General features: G+C 45.0%; 1 protein-coding gene across 3 annotated transcripts; it reads left to right on the top strand.

The window, feature by feature from the left end:
* The first annotated feature begins 8666 nt into the window (after window positions 1-8666).
* On the top strand, window positions 8667-16599 carry Irgm (immunity-related GTPase M). Of its 3 annotated transcripts, none has more exon segments than NM_001012007.1 (3): window positions 8667-8959; window positions 11567-11791; window positions 14909-16599. In NM_001012007.1, coding segments are annotated over 2 exon segments (1236 nt in total). In that variant the 5' UTR covers window positions 8667-8959; window positions 11567-11764; the 3' UTR covers window positions 16118-16599.
* Window positions 16600-21126: the final 4527 nt, after the last annotated feature.

The following is a 21126-nucleotide window of genomic DNA, read 5'->3' as shown; positions in this document are numbered from 1 at the left end:
TTTGAAAGATATATTTCTTGTTTTTATGTATGTATATGTATGTGTGCATCATATACATCCAAGTCAAGTCCCCAGACCTGGAGTTACAGGGAGCTGTAAGCCACTTGATGCAGGTGCTAGGAACTAAACCCTGGTTATTTGCCATAGCAGCAAGTGCTCTTAGCCATTGAGCCATTTCTCCAGCCCATAAATAACTCGTCTAAGCTATCCAACTGGAGCAGACTAACTTTAATGCAATTCAGTGGAACACGGAAGGACATGCCCAAGTGCATGGTTGAGCGGTGAACTCTTTGGCCGGGTGTGTTCTTTCCTGTGTGAAATGTATCTCTTCCTGTTGCTATGACTCTTAAGACTGTAAAGATGCTACCCACAGGGCTGGAGAGATGGGTCAGAGGTTAAGAGCACTGTCGGCTCTTCCAAAGGTCCTGAGTATGATTTCCCAAGCAACCACACGGTGGCTCACAACCATCTGTAATGAGATCCCATGCCCTCTTCTGGCCTGCAGGCATATATGTAGGCGGAACGCTGTATATACATAATAAATCTTAAAAAGAAAGAAAGAAAGAAAGAAAGAAAGAAAGAAAGAAAGAAAGGAAGGAAGGAAGGAAGGAAGAAAGGAAGGAAGAAAGAAAGGGAAAGGAAAGAAAAGGAAAGGAAAGGAAAGGAAAGGAAAGAAAAGAAGAAAGAAAAGAAAGGAAAGGAAAAGAAAAAAGAAAAGAAAAGAATGCTGCCCACAGAATCCAGTCACTTCCACATCCTAGAACATTTATCCCCTCCTACTATCATGCATCAACAGTGTGTGGGCCTCCCTGCCTCCTTCCCCTAAAAATCCTCTGTTGTGCCTTGATAGATCTCCCCATTCTTATCTCCTATCTTGAGCTCCAATAGCTTCAAGGAGGGAATATACACGGGTAGATAGGTGAAGCAAACTCATAGACTCATGTGCTCTTAAGTGTGTGGTAGTCTGGTATTGCTAAAAATACTATGGCGGTTGGGGATTTAGCTCAGTGATAGAGCGCTTGCCTAGGAAGCGCAAGGCCCTGGGTTCGGTCCCCAGCTCTGAAAAAAAGAACCAAAAAAAAAAAAAATTCTTTAAAAAAAAAAATACTATGGCTACAAGCCTTACTTTTCTCCCCGTTGGATGTGAATGGTTTCCTTCCCCTTGGGTGAGATTGGTTTAGTTACTTCTTTCTCTTACTGAATTTAGTATCTACATTGGACCCTAAAGAGTCTCCCAGGAAGTTCAAACTGCATAGGGTGTCCACTTTCCAACCCATGTCATTAGCGATAATTCTCCAGGGTCTGCAGCATATTGATGTTGACCTTGTTGTGTGCCCGCTAGTCACTGGAGATGTGCACAAGTGTGTAAGATCTTGGTTATGGCACACAGATAAAAATCTAAAATTCAAAACCACTAACTCTACTGATCCTATTTTCTTGTAGAAAACACTAGATGTGGTACTGATCAATTGACAGTCATCAGGTGGCACTGTGTTGACTTAAAACAGAAATTGCTCAGACAGACAGATTTAATCGGAAATGGTGAGTTTTTGGTCATAAATGACACCCAGAGGGAAGCAAGCACGACAACCCGTAGAAAGTATGTGAACAGGGGCTGGAGAAATGGCTCAGGGGTTAAGAGCACTGACTACTATTCTAAAGGTCCTACAAGCAACCACATGGTGGTTCACAGCCATCTGTAATAGGATATGATGCCCTCTTGTGGTGTGTCTGAAGACAGCTATGGTGTACTCATAACATAAAAGAATAAATTTTAAGACAGAGAGAGAGAGAGAGAGAGAGAGAGAGAGAGAGAGAGAGAGAGAAAGGATGTGAACCGAGTGAAAAATAAATTTCAACCTAGTTTGTACCACACTGACCACCATGTTAAATAAAATACTTCACCTTTTTTCTAATAAGAGAAGAAAAATGTGCTCGTTAAAATTTTGACTGGTAGAGACTAGAGAGATGCTTCTCAGTTAAGAACAAGTGCCGCTCTTCCAGAGCACACACACAAGTTCAGTTCCTGTATCAGACAGCTCCCAGCTGCCTGTAACTCCAGCTCCGGGGGAATCCACCACCCTCTTCTGGCCCCTGCATACTGCGTTTGCATGTACGTATAGGGAGGAATGACGTGAAACACTGCCTTCCGAATATGACATAGCTTTTGTAGCCAAGAGCTCGCAGCAATCATAGCTACTTGCAAGACATGTGCACCAGATCATGAGCTCCGACGTTCCATCAGGGATAGGGAGACTGATAAGGCCCCAGTCCTCCTCGGGAGACGCAGCAGTATAGTAGTAACTGGCGGACGAAAAGCCATGTCTCAGCAGTGTGATCACTGGTATGTTGTTCTTGTTCAAAGAAATAGCTTCTACCTATGCAAACAACCTGTTAAGAAATGGAGTGGACCACAAATAAAAAACAAAACATGGAAGTAGGAAAGGGGCTTACACAAAAGAAGGAGTTTATTGGGAGAGGGAAGGGGATAAGAAAGGAAAATGGGGGAGTATGATTGAAATACATTGTGAATATATATATGCATTTGTGTGCATGGATATGTATAAATGTGTGTATGTATGTATGTATGTATGTATGTATGCATGTGAAAGATAAGTCAACTTAAAATATTTTTTGGTTTTGAATTGGAGGATAAAGTGGAGGAGGGAAGACAGGAACAAGGGAAACAAAACTAAGGGCCATTTGAGTGGCAGTATGGAAACTTAATACAGTAGATGCTTCCTAAAACACACACACACACACACGCATACACACACACAACATACACACATACACACACATACACACACGCGTGCACACATACAACATACACACACATACACACACAACATACACACACAAACACACACGCATGCACGCGCGCGCGCACACATACACACACGTGTGCGCGCACAAACACGCACACACACATACACACACACGTATATACGAAGGTGATCTAAATGAAATAGCCATATAATGGGGGAGACAGAGACCCAACTGGATCTCTCTTGTCACCAAATGAAGCCTCCAGTACCAGGAATAGGTTATGTTCAATAAAAGAAAAAAATTTTTTTTGAGTGACCAAATTGTACTTGGTCACCATAATTAATTCACAAGTCCTGACTTGACAAGAGGAAATGACAAAGACGTGGGAAAACTCGTGTTGGTTGCAATGCCTGGAAAAAAAAAAAAAAACAACTTAAGAAAGAAAGAAAGAAAGTATTTTTGACTCACGGTTTGAAAAGGCTACATACAGTTGGTTCAGTCTTCGGCCACCGGCTCATGCTTTCAGGGAGAGTTTCACGGACTTGGGAGCATGTGGTTCAGGAGACTGTCCAGCTCACGGCAGACAAGAAACAGAGAGAGACGGAGAGGAGGGAGGCTCATAAAACCCAAGAACCGAAGGAAACCCTAGGTACTCAAGAAGCTCAAAGGCTAGAGACTCACAAGTCCCTTCACCAAGGTCATCTAAGCAGTAAACACTTGCTGGAAGAAAGGAGACATCCTACTGTGGGGCTGCCTACAACCAGGGCAGGGGCTTCTAAGGATCTGGGGTTCATGAGTCCTCACTCCTGGTCGGGTGGAGTGGCCATCAGTAAGGTCATTGCCCTCAGTCACCCAAGCTTCTGCAAAGAACCCCAAACTGTTTACTGGTTGACTAGGACAGACTTGGAGGAAATGTCTTTGCTCTATCTGGCGGGGAAGAGATGACTCTCCAGAAAAGTCACACAACTGAGATTTTATCACTGTCTTTATCCACGCAGCACTATTAGTGCTAGAGGAAATGGAAAAGGGAACCACAGCGACCCCTACAGGCTACTTAAGGAAAGTTGCTTTCCCCGTGTGTGCTTCTGATTTTTTTTTTTTTTGAGATTTCCATACATGACTATTTTATTTACACCGTTTCCTTACCTCCCTTCCCCCTCCAATCTTTCCCACATCCCTCCACTTCCGCTCACATTCCTCTTCTTCTTTAATTTTTATTGTTACACATACCCCAAAAGTCCTGCCGCGTTCATTTAGTATTGCTTGTAAGGTTAAGTGTTTACGGTTGATCGCTTTCGCTTGGGACTACATAACCCATAATCCATCACAAGTCTCATCCACAGAATAATTCCCCATAAGAGAGAAGTTTTTTTTATCTGAAATATGTGAGTGAGGGCAGAGTGAGGAGACCAATGTTAGAAAACCAAAATATTACATGAGAAAATATCCCACTTTCTCTGCCTTCAGAGAATGGAAAGGCAATTAGTCTGCATATGATCTGTGAAGGTAGCATGACATGAAATGACAAAAGCTGAGATATGAGCACGCGCCCACGCGTGCTCACACACACACACACAATGTGATTTTGAAAAGAAGACAAAGGAAGATTGGTTCACCTTGATTGGATTATGCCATGAAGTACAGAGAGAAAAACGCCTCCTCCTAGTGGGGTCAGGGTGCTGAGACACCTCACATATTTTGCACCACAGACTTCCCGTGTCCAGGATCCAATAGCAAACCACAGCAGAAGGCGGTTGCAGATAAAATCCTTGCCGAGCCCCAACTCTAAGGTTCTCGGTTTCCTCGTAGGTGCTTTGTGAGAAGAAGAGGAGAGGAAGAACGGCATGCATCTCTGAGATCGCTGCAGGAGCAGTAGACTGGGAAAGGCCTTTTTTTTTTTTTTAAAGATTTATTCATTTATTATATATAAGTACACTGTAGCTGTCTTCAGATACACCAGAAGAGGGCATCGGATCTCTTTACAGATGGTTGTGAGCCACCATGTGGATGCTGGGAATTGAACTCAGGACCTCTGGAAGAGCAGTCGGGGCTCTTAACCACTGAGCCATCTCTCCAGCCCGGGAAAGGCCTTTCTATCTGAGTCCTCTCCGTGCTGCAGCAGACCAGCCTTCCGTGAATGAATTGGAGTCACATACAGAAACAAGGTCCGTGAGATGCTAAGACACCGACACTATCCCTGACAGAAATACTAGGGTCTTTCTTTAGTCACAAAGAAAGTGGCAGATGATTTCACTATCCTGGCACAGTAGTGAGTACAAGACTCTGTGGGCTCTGTGACCTCAAGAGTGTGTGTGTGTGTGTGTGTGTGTGTGTGTGTGTGTGTGTGTAGATTTGTGCTTATCTGTCTGTCTGTACATGTGTATGCTTCCATATGCTATAGGTGTGAGATCGTGATTGACAGGTCACCCAGCTATGTATAGGACCCTGGTTCTCAAGAGTGAATCACCATGAATCTTTCTGCAAAGTGTAACATGGTGTGGTGCTTGGTGAACTCTACCAGAATGTCACTGATGAACAAAAGGGTGGAAAGGCAAGTCCCTGCACTTCAGTGTCAGAGAAAGTAAACAGAAATGCCTGTGCTGTGTGTTTGTAGTCCGAGACTCTTCCCTTTCTCTCTATGGTGAATGAATGATTAACCAGAGCCTGAGCCTACAAAGACAGGATCCTGATTAACTCAGATGTTGACAGTCTGGGCTGATCTTCCTAGTTTGTGCCTTTAGTTCCAGCACTCGGGACAGATGCAGATGAATCCTGTAAGTTCTGTAAGGCCAGCCCTGGTACACATTGACGGTTCCAGGCCAAGAAGGGCCACCGTGAGATTCTAGGTGTCTTAGGTAGGGTTTGTATTGCTGTGAGCAGACACCATGACCAAGGCAACACCTATAAAGGACAACATTTAATTGGGGCTGGCCTTACAGGTTCAGAGGTTCAGTCCATTATCATCAAGGCGGGAGCATGGTGGTGCCCAGACAGGCATGGTACAGGAGGAGTTGAGAGTTCTACATCTTATTCCGAAGGAATCAGGAGAAGACTGGCTTCCAGGCAGCTAGAAGTAAGATCTCTTAAAACTACTCCCACAGTCACACTTCTTCCAACAAGGCCACACCTCCCGATAGTGCCACTCCCTAGGCCAAGCATAGTCAAACCACCATGCTATGCCAAAACCATTTGTTCAAGCACTTTCTATTCTTGCAAAGGACCCCAGGTTCAGGTTCCAGCACCCATATAGTAGTTTACAACTGTCCTTAACTCCAGATAGGACAACTGGGGATCTGGCCTCTTTTGGCCTCTGCAGGCACCATGCACATACACAAAAGCAAAACATTCATATACATGAAATAAAAATAAAATAATCTTTTTTTTTTAAAAATTTTAGAATCTTGCCAGACAGTGGTGTTGCACACCCTTAATCCCAGCACTTGGGAGTCAGAGGCAGGCAGATCTCTGAGTTCAAGGCCAACCGGGTTTACAGAGTGAGTTCCAGGACAGCCAAGGCTATACAGAGAAAGGTTGTCTCAAACACCCTACATGTAAAAAAGTTAGAATCCAAACCAGATGTTCTCAGGTCACGCCCATCTGTCTCTGTCCACCCTCATGGCTGTTTGTATACAGAGGAGCCCAGCCTACCAGAGTCCAAGCTATCAGGGGCTATCAGCGGCATAGCCCATGTGAGGGCTACGTATTAACTAAATGAGATCCTCCTACCACTTCCCCTGGACCTCTACTCTGCCTTGAGGGCCTGAACTTTCCTCAGAGCCCCCACCAATTGTCTTTCTATGGTGCTAATAATTCTTCTAGTAATCTTTTCCCAAAAGGACACATACACACACACACACACACACACACACACACACACACACACACACACACAGTGAAGAAGACAGTAACAGACTCTGAGTTTGAGATGACCAAACTCCCACATTCCTTGCATAGCAAACTCATTAAAATGTGTACCTTCTTTCTTTGTTTATATGATTTTTAATTTTATTTTTTATTTTATTTTTATTTTTTATTTATTTTTATTTTTTATTTATTTTATTTATTTTTTATTTTATTTTTCTTCCAAAGTCTCACTACAAAGCCCGAGCTGGCCTGGAACTCACTATTATATGAGTGAGACACAAGGTAGTCTACACATCAAGCTCTTCCCCCCTCCACTTCTCAACTGGCAATATTATGCCTGTGTCCCTGTGGCCCAGTTCACGCTCACAGCTTCTAAACGGGCAACCACCTGAACTTAGCCCTCAGCCTTGCCTCCATCGGGGATGCCTAACCCCAGGCTCCCACCCAAAGATTCTCAGCAAGTGGCATGTTTTTAAGGGCAGACTGCCTGCGTTCTGAATACCCGCTGCATCCAGCCATAACATCATCCTGCCTTGAGGAACCTTTACCTGACACCCAGTTATAACAACCCCTGCTGTGGCCGGCCTCAGTTCCTCCTCAGGAGCAAGAGCCTGAGAGGACTACTCTGAGATCAAGGGAGACACTGTCTCTGGAGTAATGAGATCTCCTGAGTTGAAATGCTGGCTCACTGAGACAGAAGGTTCCAGAAACTCTCTTCTTGACCATCCTGTACTGTCCTCAGACCTGTTCCTGTTTGTTCTTATAGAAATCACATAAAGAAAGCAGGACATATAATTTTCCGGTCTCTAAAGATCGAAATTAGCCAGAGATTTGCAGCAGCCTGGTTTCTCCTCAGGCTTTAAGGAGAGAAGCTGAGGGCTTAGAGAGATCAAACAAAGGTAGATGCTAGCTTTCACTCAGACCCTCCAGTTTGTTAAACAGGAAGGTGAAAGCAGCTGACATTTGTTCCTATTCACAGCAACTCAGTCTTTTCCAGTAAGGAAAAAGAGAAAGCCACCAGCACTAGCAGAGGATCACATTACTGGTCACTCGGAGGGATGACAGAGAGGGCTCCTTGTGACCAGAGGATCGCATTGCCCAAACCTCTGGTCAATACTGAGCCTGTAATGGGCAGACGTTGTGTTGGGGACACCAGAAAGCGCCAGTAGGGGCCTCCTCATTCCTCTCCCTCACTCGCAGTGAGGATGGAACAGGCTCAGCTCTGCTTCTCTTTGCTCAGCTGTGCAGTGAGAGCTCGCCCGGACCGGACCGCAGAGCAGCAAAGAGAATTACGGAGCCGCCCACGGCTCTGAAAGCAGTTCCACTCCTCCTCACTGCCCGCTTTGACACTGTGACCGTAGCCGGTTGCTAGAAAACATTTCTGCTTTTCTTCATGAGAAGAACATCACACAGGGGTCAGTGCTTCTATGCCACCGTCAAAGTGTCCAATCCCTGCTTTTTGCTCAGGTATCTGACTCTCTAATAATCTACCTCCAGGATCTAAGGAAAATGAAATATGCCCCCTCTCAGCTCAGACCCTCTTCCCACTCAAACACTAGGAAGGACAAGGCGCCGGTGTTCTGACATTCTCCCTTAAAAAGACAGTGAGTAACCAAGTGAGCGAGTGAACAGGGAAAACAAATCATACGGAACGAGATCTCAGTGCCACCTCCAAGCACTTGAGGGGCCTGAGTTTGCTGGGTCTTGAGGTTAACATTACCCAGGGCCAGCATCTCCACAGGTGGTGTCCATGTATGTGAAAAGGGTTCAGGCACAGAATGCTCTGATGTTGGGCTGGCTGTTAAAATCCCTAAGCGGACACAATTCCCACCCCAATGGCCCCACCCCCACTTCCACCACCCGCCCCCGCCCCCCCCCCCCAATCCCTCATCTCAGCCCTGTTGAACTTGGGTCAGCACAGCAGGGCTCTGCTCCTATTTGAAGAATACTAGGCAGCCGGCCCAGCCCAATTCTGAAAACCAGTTCGTTTCAAGGAATAGAAACTGAAACCGACTCTCTATTGGGAGTCCCCTCCCGGCTGGGCCCTGGCAAACAGATCTCAGATCTAGAAACTGCAGGACAAACTGCTTAGAGACCAGAGGCAGAAAGGAAATCCACCCGATCAGACCTCGTCTTGGTTCACTCCTCTCAGAACTCCAGACCTCTGCATCTCATCTCTAAACATCCGGGTCTAGATTCCAGTTCTGGGTCTCTCTGTAGAGAACTTTTGCCGGAGGACCGCAACGTTTATTTCTAAGAAAGAAGGAGGGGGTGACGTTACAGGAAGCCCACTAACATTGAATCACACATAACTCTTCTGGATCAGGTAAGTAAGCTTGGCCACCCCCAACTTTTCTTCCCTACAATATGAACGATAAAAACCCGTGAAGCCAGGTCACGTGACCTTTGGGCCTGGCTTCCTTTGCTCATGCAGTGTCTACAGCAGAGCCTCTCTCTGACTGTCTTCAGTACCACACAACCCTGCTGAATCTTTGCTACTCAGATCCGTCTAAGCCACCAGACTGGAGGCAAATGTTTACCTCACCTGTATATTCTCGGCCTTGTGGGTTTTCTGATGTTGGCTAAATTTGAAGAAGGAAGGCAGAGTGTGCCAACTCATATTCTCTTGGAATCTAAGATAGTGCCTCTTCATATCTGCACAAAGTAAACGCCCGAGATCGGAATACATGAAAAAATATGGGGGAAGAAAAAGAATTTGTTTCTTATCAGTGGGATAGAACTCAGGGTGGGATTTGAGTATAAGGTATCTTAATGACTTTTTTGTCTGACTCCATTAAAATGTTTTATTTGCACTGAAAAAAAAAATGGCTCTGTTTAAGGAACCACCTCATTCACCAATCTGTAAATTTATAGTTAATGAGGTGGGAGCTTTTCAAATACCATCTTCCCAGAGCATGTGGACTCAGGATTGTCCCCATTCACCATGAGGAAGTTTGTCACACTTTCCAAATAAACATCGTGATTTTTTTTTCTGTCTTTCCTAATAGTAATCAAACAAAGAATTAATGAGGGTTTTAGCACACACAAGGATACCAGTTCCCAAAAATCCTTGATTTTTGGTTCATTACTAGTCCAGTCTGGTTCCCATGTTTCCTTGAGTCTTTCTGAGAGAGATTCATAATAATTGTTTTATACACAAACCACGCATAGAGCCTATGCAGAAAAAAATCCACTTGTAAATTTTACATCAGGTAAGCCATGAAATTTATTTAGTGGTTTATAATAAGCATGTTTCCAAGTTAATTAACTGAAGTAGAAAATAGCGAAACTCTGCTCGATGAACTAAGATGGGATAAAGTGGCAGCAGAGGGAATTGTGTGGTGCCTGCCACCTTTCATGCAGCTACGGGCAGGTGTGGGCAAGCATGCTCTCCGTTCTGTGTGTCTGTGAGGAGGCTCAAAAGACATTCCTCACTGGTCTGATTCTCTTCTCCAGGCCTAACCCCCACCTCTAGTTGGGTCGACAGCCACAGGGCTCTATACTCTTCTTTGGGGTTTTTCAAGCCTGTGCAGAGAGGCGAAATAGGAGTATAATCTGGGCATGACCCTCAAAAAAAGAAATGGAGGGTCGCTTGAATCCCAGAAGGAATCCTTGGGGCTCTTTGTAAATACTGGGTTGGTGTTCTGAGCCACACTATCCCAAGGCTGTCCACACCAACATTCCTGTGTGGCTCCTGGAGAACCCTGCAGCTTCACACAGTTATCCACATGCCCTTTCCCAATCTGCTCGTAATATATGGACTTCAGCAACCCTCTGGAGAGTTACCGGCTCCTGTGTGCAGCTGTGACCTGCGCCATCCCCGTCAGGGTTCAGTACAGGGTGCTCAGGTGTGCAGGCGGATGGGAAGTCTCCATCTCCAGGCACAGTTACATAAGTAGTTCTAAGAAGAGCATGGTTTGCTCCTCATCTACTCTGGTGAATGAAACTCACAGTCAAGTAGAGCAGATACTACAGAAGTTGACCCTGACCAATGACAGGCAAGGAGGAGAGGAGATGATTGCCTTGAGGACGAGACACTACTAAATGTCACACAGCTTCTTTTCTCATTCTCCCCTCCCCCCATCTCTGCACACCATTACAGAATATTCTCCTGAAGTTTGTCCAGCTTCATTCCCCTGGCTTGCAGCAAGCTTTGCCTCAGAATATACCAGTCCACTAGAATGCTTTTATACCCAGCTCACTTGACTCTAAAGCAGGAAGTACAACCCCAGCTGTTCCATAGCATCTCTAGTCTAACATAATAAGAACTGCTGGAGGAGGACCCTGAATCGTGTCTATAGTCAGAGGCTTGTCAGGCTTGCAGCCTCCATGCAGATGTGATATGACAACCTTTCCCATATCCCCCCCCCCTTCACTGAATTCTGGACATCTTTGCAGTCATTTGATAAAGCATCTTGATCTATTGATGAGTTTAACCCTAAACCGAGTTTCTGTATAGTTGGAGAGGCTGGGGGTATCTCCTTTATCATTGCAATTCGGTTATATGATGCATGTAAAAGAGGACAGAAAAATTAGTCTCCAAAATTATGAAATGTGTATCCATATAAAGGGTAAGCAACAACTGGTGGCAGTAAGTAGATCAGGGTTCCCAAACAAAATTCCTCAGCATGCATCAAATCCTCTGTTAAGTAGGATTGTCTTCACTGTACAAACAGAAACATGGAGTCACACTGCAGGGATCAACCTTTGGATTTCTTACATACTCTGTGTATAATTCAGGGATGGTTGTTAGACACAGTGTTATAACCCTGTAATCTCGGCGCTAGGGAGACTGAGATAGGAGGATCATAAGTTTTAGGTCAGCCCGGGCTACAAAGGAAGACCATGTATCAAAAAAAGAAAAGGCTATTTACTCATATGTCTCTATTTCTTTGTCCCCAATCAACAATAATGAATACCACTTATCTAATAGGGTTTGAGGAGTATTAAGTGAGATAAGGCATTCGAAGGAACCAACTCAGATTCAAGACACAGGACCTTCTTGCTGTGTGCTTAGAGTCTAAGAGTGGAGGAAGAACCTGAGGAACGGCTTCCTCAGAGACCCTAATAAAACCAGAGAGCCTCACCAGGGAGCTGAGAGGTGCCCAGAAAGCATCACACGGATCTTGTCATGAAACCATCACACAAGTCCTGCGAGGTGGGTAGCACGACTTTTTGGTGCTTGAGGTAGAAAATTGGCATTCCAAGAGTGGGTCCATGTTGCAAAGAGCTGAGCTCCTCAAACATGGAATGGTCTCTTGACCGTTGTCAAGTCTTGGGACGAATACAAGTCCCAAGACTGGAGAAGCAGGCTATGGGGAGCAGATGGACTGTATTCAGGTGCTGTCACAGAAAAGGTTCAAGTGAAAGGGGTACCCATGCCAGAGGAGGCTGCAAGATGAGAGGCTGTGCTGGTGGATGTACTGTGGCCATGAGCGTGTCCCACAGATGTCCTACAGATAAATAAGTTAGTGTTCTAGGGGAAACTCCTCCTTTGATGTGAGGACAAAACACGTCTCCAGATGTTCCCAGATGTCCCCCTGGGTACTCCCAATGGGACAGAAAGGCTCTATTGGCAAAAGAGAAAAAAGGCCTTGGATTTAGAATTGTCTTAATTTATTGCTTTGTGTGTGTGTGTGTGTGTGTGTGTGTGTGTGTGTGTGTGTGTGTACATATGCTCAAGCACACATGTGAGGGGTGGTTTGGAAGATAGCTTTCACTAGTCAGTTCTCTCTCCACATGGATTCCTGCGATTGAACTCAGGTCACCGGATTCAGCAGCAAGTGCCCTTAGCTACTGAGCCAGCCATCTCACTAACCCCGAATTATAGAATGTTTTTATTTGTATTCATGCACAGGAGGAAAGGTGAATTTTAAGAGAGGATAGCATAACAATCACTCATGACAGGAGGACTTTGCGAGTTCATCAGTAAGGAGCAGTTTGTGTGCTGTAACATTATGTAGAATCCACTTGGTTAGCTGGGTGGCATTGGTGCACACCTTTAATCCCAAAGGTGCAGAGCCAAGTGGATCTCTGAGTACAAAGCCAGCCTGGTCTACAGAGTGAGTTCCAGGACAGCCAGGGCCATCCACACAGAGAAACTCTGTCTTGAAAAACAAAAACAATCAAAAACAAAAACAATTAATTGATATCCACTTGGTTATTCCCAAACCGTCTCTTCTTTTTTTAAAAAAATGTTAAAAATTCCTTAATTTTTTTATTCCTGGTACCACTACCATAATGAAAAGAAAAAGAAAAAGACAAAGCTACAACAGATAAAAGACCTCAGGAATGTACATCTAATTGACACTACATTGCATTAATCAATAGCTGCACTTTTGCAAATTGTGGCTATGACAGTCCTGAACAAGAAGGGCTTCCTGTTTAACCTGCAGTAACTTTTCTGACTGTGGATCATTCTTTCTTCTGTGGCAGATTTTTACAGTTCCCCTAATGCATTTAGGACGACTGTCTCAAAGTAACCTGCAGCTTTCCTGACAACTCCTCCCTCTCTCTCCTGCTAAGAACTGTAGCCCTTTGTTTCTGTTTTATTTTAAAACCTCCTGCTACCGTATCCACCACTGCCACCTCCAGATCCATAGCCACCACCATAGGGACTGCCTAAGCTTCTTCCACCAAAACTCTCCCCCTTCATGGGTCCATAATTAGATTGTTGCTGTCTACTATAGTTTCCAAAGTCATTATAGTTCCCACCACCACCATAGTTGCCTCCACCAAAATTTCCTCCTTCATTGTAACCATCATATCCTCACCACCACCACCAGATCCACCACCTTGGTTTCCATATCCTGGTTCACTACCTCCTCTACTACTGTAACCAGGACCACCACCATAGTTGCCACCATCACCTCCAAATCCATTAAGTCCACCATCACCACCTCCATTACTGCCTCTGCTGCCACCACCTCCACCACCATAGTCTCCTCTGCCACCCAAGTTTCCTCCACATCCCATAAAGTGCCAGATCCACCTCCATGACCTCTCTGTGACCCGGCAGACTGCATCTCTTGTTTAGAAAGGGCCCTTTTCACTTCACAATTATGCCCATTAATAGTGTGGTATTTCTGAACAACAATTTTATCAACTGTGTCCTGATCATCAAAAGTTACAAAAGCAAATCCTCTTTTTCCCACTCTGCCTGTCCTCCATAACTTCTGTGGTTTCAATCTTGCCATACTTTTCAAAGTAGTCTCTCAGATTATATTCTTCTGTATTCTCTTTAATACCACCAACAAAAATTTTCTTCACCATTAAATGGGCACCAGGCTGTACAGAAACAGCTCTAGAAACAGCTCTGTCTGGTTCCACCACATGTCCATCAACCTTGTGTGGCCAAGCACACATTGCAGCATCCACCTCTTCCACACAAGAGTAGGCCACAAAACCAAAGCCTCTGGAACGTTTTGTTTGAGGATCTCTCATTACCACACAGTCTGTAAGTGTGCCCCATTTCTCAAAATGTTCTCCTAAGCTATCATCTGTGGTTTCAAAGTTCAGACCACCAATAAACAGCTTCCTCAGGTGCTCTGGTTCCTTTGGATCGTGGCCCTCCATTTTGAGACCAGACTCGCCTCTTCCAACTCGAGTTCAATATCACCAAGTCTCTTCTTGGTCATGCCCTACTCTCATAAATGCTATAATTTCATTGCAAGGAATCAGCCAACAAGAAAAATCTACTTTCATACATCAACTTGTGCACTCCCAATAACAATAACACTACCAACAGTAATGTACAGAAATGTAGGAATATAAGTTCTGACCAAAGAATCAGTAGTAGGCCATTTAGAAATTGTCTTGACTTATTTCATGAAGCTGGTGGGAGAGATGATCCCGAATAAAAACATCATTTGAAAGAGGAAAGGGCAGAATGTGTGCTTTTTAGAAAAGAATAAATTATACTTGAGGCTTGCAGGCTCTTCCTTACCAGCACGGAGCTTAGTGAGGAGAGCTGGCTGCTAGCGCTTTCAGTTGTTGATCCTGTCTGCTCATTTAGCTTGCTTGGTACAGGGCCTGTGTGATATGTGTAACATCTGCCGTTCTGCTCTTGAAATAGAGCCCCTCACACAACGATTGCACAGCCATCCCCGGGAACGTCCCTCTGTGACATGCAATTGTCTCCTAAATTGTTCTGTTTGTAAATGAAGCGTCTTTGCGACTTCTCTGGTTGAGTGTCTGAAACCCGGAGGCTGTGCTGTAAAGCCTGACAATTCGTAGACCATGCTGTGTCTAATGCCCCAACCTTTTAATCCTACAGGCTGCTCCACTACTCCCCAAGATGCCAGAGACCAGTACCCATAATGCTCCACTGAACTTGTCCTTCCCCTCCGTCCCTTCATACCAAATAGGCTGTAGCAGTTTGCCTGAGATCAGTAGGAGCACTGAAAGAGCTTTAAAAGAAGGAAAACTACCGGAACTGGTCTATGGAGTCAAGGAGACTGTGGCAACATTGTCCCAAATCCCAGTGAGCATCTTCGTGACTGGGGACTCGGGCAATGGCATGTCATCTTTCATCAATGCACTTCGAATCATTGGCCATGAGGAAGATGCCTCGGCTCCCACTGGGGTAGTAAGGACCACCCAGACACGGGCTGAGTACTCCTCATCCCACTTTCCCAATGTGGTACTGTGGGACCTACCTGGATTGGGGGCCACAGCCCAAACCGTAGAGAACTATATAGAAGAGATGAAATTCAGTACGTGTGACTTATTCATCATCGTCGCCTCGGAGCAGTTCAGCTCAAATCACGTGAAGCTGGCCAAAATCATCCAGAGCATGGGAAAGAGGTTCTATGTCATCTGGACCAAGCTGGACCGGGACCTCAGCACGAGCGTCCTATCAGAGGTCCGGCTCATACAGAATATCCAGGAGAATATACGGGAGAATCTCCAGAAGGAGGGAGTGAAGGAAGTTCCCATATTCCTAGTATCCAATCTAGACCCTCTCCTGCATGACTTCCCGGAACTTAGGAACACACTTCAGACAGACCTGTCCAACATCAGGTGCTGTGAACCCTTAAAGACCCTTTATGTCATTTATGAGAAGATCATCGGTGACAAAGTAGCCAACTGGAACCAGATAATAGCCAACGGGCGCTTGAAGAGTTCTCTCGGGGTCAGAGATGATGATGACATGGGGGAGTGTCTGAAAAGGTACCGATTGATATTTGGTATCGATGATGAATCACTTCAGCAGATAGCTCACGGTATGGGGACAGTAGTCATGGAGTACAAGGCCAACATAAAGTCCCAAGACTTCCACACTCTCCGCAGAGCGGACTGGAAACTGCGGCTGATGACCTGTACAACTGTGAATGCACTCTTCTGTTTGTTTAAATTTCTCCCGTGCTTATGCCACTGTTTCAAACGCATGAGACATAAACGCATGCTCCTCTTAGTTGCCAAGGACACCAAGAACATCCTGAAGAAAATCCTGATGGACGCCGTCTCTCCACCGCAAATCTAGTGTAAGGGTGGCCTGGTACCCTTCTTTTCATATAGAGCCAATTACCTCTTCCTTAGATCCCTATTTCTCCACTAGAAATCAAGAGATAAATTCTTTGATAGGAGTTAGTCATGATGGACTCATCCCCCCCCCACCCAGACTCTAATGTATTGTTCTACTGAGGAACAGGGACAAGTAATGATTAAAAATCAATGACTGGGGGCTGACAAGATGGCTCACTGGCTGCTCTTCCACAGGTCCTGAGTTCAGTTCCCAGCAACCACATGGTGACTCACAACCATCTTTAGGAAAATCTGATGCCTTCTTCAGGCAGGCGGATGTATATGCAGCAGAGCACTCATATATTAAATAAATAAACTTTAAAAAAATCAATGACCATGATTCTTAGATGGAATATAGACATTTTGTTTTCAGCTATTAAGTGTGATTTATGTCTAAATCAATTTTCCTCTGAAACAATAAAGTCGGTTGGTTCCTCTTCATTGATGCATTTGTATCTCTCTCTTCTTCCTTTCCCTGCTAAGGACTCGTTTAGAACAGAGGAACACCTACTTCACATTTGGAAGCAGCAGAAGATTGTGGTAGCAAGTGTTTTCAGGATTCTATTTAGTACTGGAGACAGAACTCCAGACAGTGTTCCTCAAGCAAGGTTGTAACCTTCCACACATTCAACTGCCAAGTCCCAAAAAACAGGGTCTTAGGAAGGAACTCAGGTTTACGTGAGTGACTATCATAGTGAGAGGGTATTGGCATCAGTGGACTTCATGCTGGTCCATTTGAGGAGAACTTGCTTACGATCTCTCTTCCAAGCGTGTGATGGGGGCTCAAGGACATTGCCAGGAGAGAGTGTTGACTCTTGAGACAACACAGTGAAGATTGACCTTCGCAAGGCATCAACGGGCAGAGACATACCTGAGGTTGGGTGATACAAAGGGAAACGAGGTTTATAACTCACTCATTGTTTTGGGGGCTAGACAGATGGATCTGTGGGTAAGACATTTGCTGCTCTTCCAGAGGATCTGAGATCTGCTCCCAGCACTCACAGCAAATGCCCCACGACTACCTGTCATTCCAGAGAATCCAGTGTCACCTTCTGACCTCTGTGGACATCCACACTTAGGTGGTGTACACTCAAACAGATGCATACACACAAATAAAAACAATGCATGTTGAAGGTGGGTGTGGTGGTAGAGGCAGGTAGATCTCTATGAGTCTGAGGCCAGCCTGGTGCACAGTGAGTTCCAGACAGCTAGGACTATTATACAGAGAAACCCTGTGTGTAGGAAAGCATACATACATATGTTCATACACACACACACACACACACACACACACACACACACACACACATTGAAATGTTCCCACAGTTTCAGAGGTGAAAACCCAGTTAGAGTGGCCTGTACGGTTAACATCTATCTGGTGAGGTTCTCATTCTGGATAGGATCAGAACAGCAGATCCAGGATCACATGCGGAAAGGCTTGTATAGGAAAGAGGATGCCAGGCAGCTTTAAGGACCAGCCTCTCCCTTTTCTATAACAACCAATTCTTGCAGGGAAGTAATTCAGTGTAAAAGAACACCATTCGTCTCTTCCAGGAACAATGACTGGAGGACATAGTTACTTCCCGCCAGGCACCCCTCTTAAAGGTTACCCCATTTCCACCCTCCAAAATGAGGTTCATCACCCTTCAGTACATGAAGCACCAGAAGGTGTAAAACCTGCCTACCCCAGAGCAGGACACCAGAGTGGTTCTTGACAGTAATAAACAGCTATATGAAAGCTGTAGCTGAGGTCACGTGGTCCCAAGGTACCTGGAAGGAAGAGTAGGAAGAACTGATACCCACTGACCAGAATCCCAACAGTCTTTCTTCAGAATGACTGATCTTTGACATTGTGACATGACCCCGTGATCCGCAAATAGGCTTCATTCATGCCTGTATACTATGTATTCGATAATGTGTAGTAGGTCAGAAATCAGAAATCTAAAAGGATCTGCTTGGGTGTCTCTCATTTCCCAGGCACTTCCCGCCTCTAGGTGGCTGCTGGGAACTGAACTCATGGATCTACAGAAGGGCAGTCAGAGCTCTTAACCACTGAGCCATCTTTCCAGCCCCCTTTGTTTCTTCATCTCCAAGACTCTTCCTTTACCTTTTACCCAACATATGCATATACAATCATTTCCTCTGGGAACATCGTTTGAGATAACCCAGACTGAACGAGCTAAGAACTTGGAAAAGGAGGAGAGAGCCAAGTGAAGTGGGAGAAGCCAGAAGTAAAGATGGTTGTCACTTTAATACACGGGTTTTCTGAGACCAAATTCAGGCAAAAGCGGAATGTGGGATTCCTGATTAGGTCATTGAGTTCAGAAAGGAAGTGCTTCTGGGACCAGAGCACAGCAAACACAGCCTGGTGGAGGGGAAAAAGGCTTGGTCTTCTACAGAGACCAAGGTAGAAAATAGGGTCAGAGAGGAAGAGAGCAGCAAGGCACTGAGGAAGTCTTCAACCTTGTTTTTGGCCAGATGTAGAGTCATCAAAAAGTTTTAATTAAAAACAAGGGGAGTACAGGTTTACTCTGCTATAGAAAAAAAAAATATTGTTTGCCTCGGTCTAGTCCAATAGTTTAAAACAAAATTGCCCCAGTCCACAGGGCAGTCAGCGGAGGTTGGGGACCACCTAGGAGAGAATGGGGGACAAGAGACTCGAAGAAGGACGCCAAGAGTCTGATCAAGGCGACAGTTTTATTTTTTCCCAAGGCTGAATTTATACCACAGCAGGCGTAGCAGAGGGAGGGGGGAGTGGGAAGCATCTGTGCAAGCCAAGGACACAGTGCGCTTGCGGTCAGCTGATGTCAACAGGATGTTGGTTTTTCAGAAAGGTCACAGGTTTGTCATATCACTGGGCATCCTGACCACCAGATTTGAATTAGTCTTCTGTAGCTGGCTGGAGATTTTCCATGAACCCAGCCATACTTAACTCTAACTATACTATTAACATCAATAATGGAGGGTTTTAAGGGCATCGCTCCCAACACGAAATTGTCCCAGAGAAGATCCAGTCTGTCAGATCTAGACTGTGGGAAACAATGGAACAATCACCTTTGTCCCTGATTTTCAAGAAAATAATTAAACTGTTAGTTATCTTTCTCTTTTCTTTCTTTCACTCAGTTTTTTTTTTTCCTCTTTGCTTATTCGCTTGCTTGTTTTAGTTTTCGAGACAGGGTCTCACTATGTAGACCGGGCTTTCCAGAAACCTCACATGCAGACTAGACTGACCCCAAAGTCACAGAGACTTTCCTGCCTCTACCTCCCTTGGTGCTGGCACTAAAGGCATGCGTAACTATGTCTGTGCCTTTAGTTACTCTTCTACTGCTGGAACAAAACACTATGACCAGAAGAACTTAGAAAAGAAAGTGCTCAGTTCATTATCTTCATGGCAGGAAGTGTGGCATCGTCCACACAGGCATGGTGCTGAAGGAGCTGAGAGTTCTACATCTTCACCCAAAGGAAGCCAGGAGAGCAGACCATCTCACAGGGATATAGGAAGAGAGTCTCAAAGCCCACCCCTACAGTGACACACTTCCTCCAACAAGGCCACACCTCCTAACAGTGCTACCCCATGGACTAAGCAGATTCAAACCACCACACTGATCCTCATGCAGGAGGCAAAGAGGTAACTGGGAAGGCCTAGGCTTTGGAAACCTCAAAACATTACCCCCCCCCCCTGTGACACACCTACTCCAACAAGGCCACCCCCCCTAACCCTTCTATGAACTGGGGACCAAGTGTTCAAATATATGAATGGGGCCATTGTCATTCAACATGCACAACTGTGCATATAGGGATGTTAAGATGCAAATGAGCTGTGCTGTGTAAGGCACTTTTCATACCTGATCTATACAAATAATTTTTTAAAAAAGCTTACAGTGAGCATGTTGGCACATGCCTTTAATCTTGGCACTCAGGAGATAGAGACCAGTGTATTTCTGTGAGACTGGGGCCAGCCCGGTCTACACAGTGAATTCTGGGATGGCCAGAGCTAGGTACAAAGACTCTGTCTCAAAAAGCCAAAATAAAGTTACAAGCTGTGTGCGGGGGAGGGGATGCTCACCTTTAATCGCAGCACTCAGAGGGGAAAGGCAGGCAGATCTTTCAGTTCAAAGCCAGCCTGGTTTACAGAGTGAGATCCAGGACAGCCAGGGCTACGTAGAGAAATCCTGTCTCAAAAAAATATAACAGGGCTGGAGAGATGGCTCAGTGGTTAAGAGCATTGACTGCTCTTCCAGAGGTCCTGAGTTCAAATCCCAGCAACCACATGGTGGCTCACAACCATCTGTAATGGGATCTGATGCCCTCCTCTGGTGTGTCTGAGGACAGCAACAGTGTACTCCTATACATAAAATAAATAAATCTTTAAAAAAAAAAAAAAAAACAAGCCAAACAAACAAAAAAAATCTTACAGTGGAACTTTTACAGGTAAGTCCTTACATTTTTATCAACTAAGGACTCAATTATGTGAATACGTGTAATGAAGAAGATTGAAGAAGATCAATTTGTATTTAATTTTTAAAAGTTTTTTCTACATATACAACAATAATGGCTGTATATATTTATGAGTTATGACAGTGTGTCTATTAGGTAAACTTTAACTTGCATTCTATATTTGCATTCCTTCAAGGTTTGGTAGACCTCAGGTCCTCTAACTGCCCCACTGTCTCCTAGAGATCAGGCCTCACACTCCTGCAGTCTCCATTCCAGGACAGAATTAATAAAAATGCTGTGCTGTGACCTTGAATTTTTCCATCCCGCAGTAGTTGAAAGGCCCTACCTTCCATGTACCTGGGCGTGTAGGCTAAGTCGGGCTTGTTCGCGAGCCTAGCTGTCAGCGTGGACCAGGCCCATCTCACAGAGAATCCACATACACTGGGCCTCTTTGGTGTGTTCTCACTGCAATAAATAACATACAATAGGCATTTTATTAACAAGTCAGTAACAACCTAACTGATTCATCTT

The sequence above is a fragment of the Rattus norvegicus genome, chromosome 10, assembly GCF_021556685.1.
Source record: "Rattus norvegicus strain SHRSP/BbbUtx chromosome 10, alternate assembly SHRSP_T2T, whole genome shotgun sequence".
Lineage (NCBI taxonomy): Eukaryota > Metazoa > Chordata > Mammalia > Rodentia > Muridae > Rattus > Rattus norvegicus.
The sequence above is the reverse complement of the archived record's forward strand: the minus strand, read 5'-3'. Positions and strand labels throughout refer to the sequence as shown.